This window comes from Saccopteryx leptura, unplaced genomic scaffold (genome assembly GCF_036850995.1).
Source record: "Saccopteryx leptura isolate mSacLep1 unplaced genomic scaffold, mSacLep1_pri_phased_curated manual_scaffold_130, whole genome shotgun sequence".
NCBI lineage: Eukaryota > Metazoa > Chordata > Mammalia > Chiroptera > Emballonuridae > Saccopteryx > Saccopteryx leptura.
Window position 1 is genome coordinate 25461 of NW_027095811.1, and position 6000 is coordinate 31460.

At 36.8% G+C, this 6000-nt stretch overlaps 1 protein-coding gene across 1 annotated transcript; it reads left to right on the top strand.

The window, feature by feature from the left end:
- Nucleotides 1-1052: 1052 nt before the first annotated feature.
- LOC136387147 (heat shock transcription factor, Y-linked-like) lies at nucleotides 1053-2935 on the top strand. Its single transcript, XM_066358203.1, has 2 exons — nucleotides 1053-1568; nucleotides 2267-2935. The coding sequence occupies exons 1-2, from the start codon at nucleotides 1053-1055 to the stop codon at nucleotides 2933-2935; spliced, it is 1185 nt and encodes a 394-aa protein (XP_066214300.1).
- Nucleotides 2936-6000: the final 3065 nt, after the last annotated feature.

Sequence of the window (6000 nt, forward strand, 5' to 3'; positions counted from 1 at the left end):
GTCCCAGTTTTCCAATCCTGGGTCCAGCCACAGCAGTTTCCACTTTGCTGCCTGACCATGTTGGTCTGCTGGGTCTAAACTTGCCCTGTGTCTCTGCCCCTTCACTACTCAGGCTGTCAGCAGATCAACATCACAATATCAGCTGCTTCCCAGAGGGGTCCCCAGTTCAGCACCAACTTGGCCCAAGCTGGCCCTCGGTCACTATCTCACCCCATAGGTACAACAGTCAGGACTTGGGGTTTGAGCAGTGATCCTAGCTGTGACTAAGTCTAATCTCTTACTTTTAAATGATCTTCTGCATTCCATTCTGCCTAGACCTCTCCAAGATTAAATTATTTTTAATTTTGTGTATGTAACACACCTGGATAGCTAGTTCTCCATGCTATTTTCTAGAGCTTAACAGAAAAGTGTCCCTCTACCTGGAAGCCATTTTTCTCCCCTCAAAATTCTCAGGCTATTATTCTTTGCTTCATGATTTGCTTTTCTAAAAGGCCACTTTTTTTTAAGACTTGTTCTATAGACTGTGTTTGTCTTATTGTTTCTTAAATATTGCACTTGAAGTAAATGTTTCTGCCTGAAGTACAACATAGACCACTCAAATAATTCATTGAAAATATAATTTTAGTTTCCATTAAAGATCTTATTTTACAATGTAATATAGATCAATAATCTTCCTATTATCTTTGGAAGCTTAAAGAATGAATTGTTTGGTTCATATATATCACTTTTATTCAAGTATGTATGTTTATATGCCTAATTTCTTTAAAAATTATTGTATGTCAATGAGGTTTTCCAGATCTTGCTTTTTTGGTTTCCATGTAAGTAACTGGTCCATATTATATATTAACTGAATATTGCTTAAAGGATGAGAAGGAAGAATGTTACATTTAGTTGCTGGGAGACAAGTTGTATTGTGATGTCACAGCTACTCTGGTTGAGAACCACTATGGTTTGAACAGTTTATCTGTATAGGCCTGCCAACACAGCCTTTGAAACTGCAGCATCAAAAATTATGCAGATGTGGAAAGCAGCTGAAGAAAAGCTTATTTGAGATGGCACACATTTCTTCAGAATTTCAAGATGTTTCCCCTAAAGACCGATCAACTGATTTAGAAACTTCTATCAGATCTCCATTGAGTGATGACACATACACTGGGGACTTGGCTTTGAGGTCTCTGATTGAAGAAAATGCCTTTCAGGCTTTGTGTTGTGAAGGAACCTTGATAAAAAGACCCCATTACACATTTGGTGTCTCTGAACCAGACGAAGTTAATGATTTTCTTTCTATGACCTTTCCTAGAAAACTGTGGAAAATAGTTGAGAGTGATGAATTTCAGTCTATTTGGTGGGATGAGAAGGGAACTTCTATAGTAATTAATGAGGAACACTTTAAAAAAGAAGTTTTGGAAAGAAAGGCACCTTTCAGAATATTTGAAACTGATAATATGAAAAGTTTAATTCGACAGCTTAACCTTTATGGATTTAGTAAAACGCGACAGAATTTTCCAAGATCTGCTTCTCTAGCTGACTTTCTCGCAGAAGAAAAAGAAATATCAGTCTTAAACAAGGTATTTAAAAATTTTCAGATACAACATGTATAGGTAATATATAAACTTATACAAATATAAGTGTGTTTATATGAGTTAAAACCATATTTTTGAAATTATATTAAATATATTTTGAAATACTTCTCTAAATTTAGGACGGCTTGGGCCTTGGCATTTAAAATTAAAAAATAATTGTGCTCATAGCTTTGAACTTCATCTATGAACTCTACAAAAAAAGATCCTCCAAGCATATCAAGTGGTATTTTTAGTCACTGGAAATATACAATGCACTTTTAATTGGGAAGCAGAACTGAAAGGTGGTACTTAAAAACAAATATTTAGAGATAGTACTGGTGTACTCAGGAGTCCCCAATGTTTTTTTGTACTAAGGACTGTTTCTGTGAACATAATTTTTCCATAGTTGTGGTGGGGGTGTGGTTCGTGGTGAGAGAGACAAGGAGGGGGAGCTCAGGTGGTCATGTGGCAGTGGAACCTACCTTACTGCCTCTCACCTACCATGGAGTGGCCTGGGTTCCCAGTGTTCTAATAATGATACAGGTCCTTAGGCTCTGGGCATTGGCGATGCCTGGACATTTATAATTGTTCCATGAGATTAAGTTTGTGTGATGAAACTGAAATCCTATTTCATAGACTAGGTTTGTTTCAACCTTGTATGTTCGCTTAAAATGTCACTAAGTAATTTTCTCCTTTTGTTTTAGTTACAGTTCTATCATAATCCCAATTTTAAACGAGGCTGTCCTCAACTTCTAGTAAGAATTAAAAGAAGAGTTGGGATTAAAAGTGCTTCTTCAGCGTCTTCATTATTAGTTCAAGAATTAAACAAGAAACACTTTGGAACAGAGGGCCATGTGAGTAATCATAATTTTGGTTTTGTTGCTGAAACAAGTGGAGAAAGTGTATTTTCACACTCCGCAAATTTAAATATGCCTGTAATAAGAAATTCTGCCACCAGCCAGATCATTCATAAGACGACAGCACCAATAAGTAGTGATTTTGCTTCTCTATCATCAGCTTTAGTTAGACCATCAGAAGAAATTGTAATGAATCAATACACTATTTCAAATCAGTTGACCACTTATCCTGTGCATTCACATAGCAGCTACACTCAAGCAAACACCCACCTTTTGAATTTCGATGCAACCGCAACTGCTTCTCAGAACCACATTATTACTCCCTTACAAAGAAGTTATTTTGAAACAACGGTGCTGCCTTCATCTTTTCCAAAGAGATATTATTATTCCTCAGTCATAAATGGTCTTCCTACTAACCTGCAACCAGCAGGCAACCCAAGCTTTCCAATGTCAATGATAGTTGATGAATCTACTGCCTCTCTTTTAAGGTCAAATCCTCAACCACCTTCATTTTAACTACACCATTTCTATTACAACTGATCTGCCAAAGAACTACCAGATGAAGCAAAAAATTAAAATTTATGTTGGCAAATGTCAGCAAAATGCCAGCAATTTTGTCTCTGAGCAATAAAATTTCATAGTCCCCTTTATGATTACATTGTCATTATTTTTTAATAAATAAGAGTGTAATGATGCTTTATTTCCATAGAAGCTAATTAATATCTTTAAATGTGTTTTTGGTTGAATATAAATCATAACTTTTTCTAAGTAAGGTATATTTATTAATGGTTTAAAATTTTTTAAGGTGCCATCCTGTGAACCAAAATGTTGCTGGTTCAATTCCCAGTCAAGGCGCCATGACTTGGTTGCGTGAGCCAAGTGAGAGGCAGAAATACATGGTTGTTTCTCTCCTCTTTGCAACTGCACATAGATATTTCTCTCTCTCTCTTTCTCCCTCCCTTCCACTCTCTCAATAAATAAATAAATAAATAAATAAATAAATAAAATCTTTATTTTTTTAAATTCATGAAAGTCCAGGATAAAGAAGAAACTCATTAAAAAATGTCTGAAATAGCCCAGGATATATGAAATGAGGACCTACAATAAAGTGTCATAAAGAGATAGATATAAATAAAATATAGAAAAGGCAGATATACAATAATCTACTTTAGCATTTTCTCAATTACATTACATTCTTTTACTTATTGTAATGCTGAGGGACTTGTATTTCAATTAGCAGAGGTTGTGTTCATTAAAAACACATTTTAGCATACTATAACCAGCCCAGTAACCATTATTGTCATTATTCCATCACTGAAATAATAAATACATGATTCAGTCAAAGACTTTATCACAGCCAGAAGGTGGTTAAATTTTCCAAATGATAATCCTGAACTGTCTTTTTGTTCTGTCCATTAGGGCAAACTCACAGGTAAAATTACTCTCTGAGCCTGTGGACTGAAAAAAGCAAAATTTTATTTATCCAGCTGGTGACCAAGACTCAGTGTCTCAAGGTGGCTATTGGCCTGGAAGGTCAGGGGGACCCAGTTTTTATAGCACATAGGAATGAGAAAATACAAAAGAAGGGTTTTGATTTATCTGACAGTTACATTCTACTTATATTTTCTCTGGTCAGCAGGAATTAGTCTGGAATGAGGTCAGTTTGTTGATGGTGGCCTGGTCCCCGTGTCCTTTCTGGCCAGTCCTGATATCAGGTCTTGAAATCTGTAGTAACCTTTTCTTGTCTAGATCCTAATGGCCAAAGGTTAAGGTCTATGTACTTAAACAATGGGCATTGGAAGAGTTTTTTCCTCTTTGGGAGGGGTGCTGGCCTGCTGGGGGAGCCACAGTCTGGGGGACTGTGTGCAAGGGCTTACTTATTAGTAAATGTAAATCTTCTAGATGGGACCTTGGGAATCTGAGGCTTTCTTATTAGCCTGAGAGGTAAATTTATCCTTAAGACTATAGCCTTTTCCTATGGTCATAAATTTTAGGGAGGTGTTTTCACAGCAGGCCCTTATCTTCCCCAGCAGAGTAAAAAAATCAAGCAGTTACTATAATTACTGATGAACAGGTTCTTCTGTGTTGATAAAATAAGTGTGTGTGTGTGTGTGTGTGTGTGTGTGTGTAGCTTAGAAATAAACAGGTATGTAATTATTATTAATTATGCCTACAGAATATTTATAGAACAGCATAAGATAAGAGCCTGAGACCATCAATTCTGCCCCAACATGTCCATGAAGTAGTACTACTTCTTTGTGCCTTTAAGTCTACATTTTAAATTTGCTAGTGCACATTTTAATGTTTTGGTTTTTTTCTTTTTATGTTTCATTAATAGTTTCAACTCAATACAGTGGCATCTGGCCCCAGCTGGTGTAGCATAATGGTTAAGGAGCTGGCCTGCAAACCAAAAAGTCGCTGGTTCGATTCCCAGTCGGGGCAACATGACTAGGTTGTGAGACAAATGAGAGGCAGCCCACACATGGTTGTTTCTCTCCTCTCTACAACCTCACAGATATTTCTTTCCCTCTCTTTCTCTCACCCTTCCCCTCTCTCTAAAAATAATAAATAAAATCTTTTAAAAAATACAGAGGCATCTGGAGTCTTTTAGATTCTGATTCTAGGGTCCAAGCATAGCTAAAAGTCCCATGAAGATCTTGTGTGTGCTATCTCAGCATCGACAATTTTATTTTTCCGTTTTTTTTTTTTTACTAGGAACCGATTTTACATCAAGGTAGGGTTGGGCTATGAGCCAGGGGCACAGAAGGTGGAGATTAGGTGGGGAAGGAGAAAAGAGGCAGAGCTCTGGCTGAGAGATGGGTCAGGAGGAGGAGGAGCTCAGTAGAGCTTCCCTCACAGCATCTCACTACCTGCTTCCAACAAAGGAGGTGAACGTTTAAAAATCTTTAGAGTTCTGTCAATGTTATAGTTCTATTTAAATAATGGTATCATTATTAAGAGACTTTACAAAGTTCTGAGCCTTAGTCTAGCTCGTTTCATAGTTTAGTTTTTAAAATATAGGTTATTCAATTTAATTTTTTAAAAGATTTTATTCATTATTTTTAGAGAGAGGAGAAAGGGAGGGAGAAAGAAAGGGAGAGAAATATCTGTGCAGTTGCAGAGAGGAAACAACCATGTGTGGGCTGCCTCTCATTTGGCTCACAACCCAGTCATGTTGCCCCAACTGGGAATCGAACCAGCGACTTTTTGGTTTGCAGGCTGGCTCCTTATCCACTACGCTATGCCAGCTGGGGCCAATTTGATTTTTTAATTCACTTTTTACTTAATAGGCAAAGGAGGTAAAAATAGGTGGAGAGGTAAGAATGAGAATGAATCTGAAAAAGGGAATTGGTCTCTAAATAGGATGGACAAGGTAAGACTCTTTACTAACATTTTTTAATGTGAATTTTAATCTTTAACTTGAAGGGGGTCATAGTCATAAATCCTGGTAGTTGTTCCCATGTCTCCTTCGCTTTTCCTTATTTGTAATCCTTTACACATATCCAAAATATGTCTATTAAATAATCAATCATAGACTGTTTGGGTAGAGGATTAATTGGTGATATTTTTGTTATCATTGT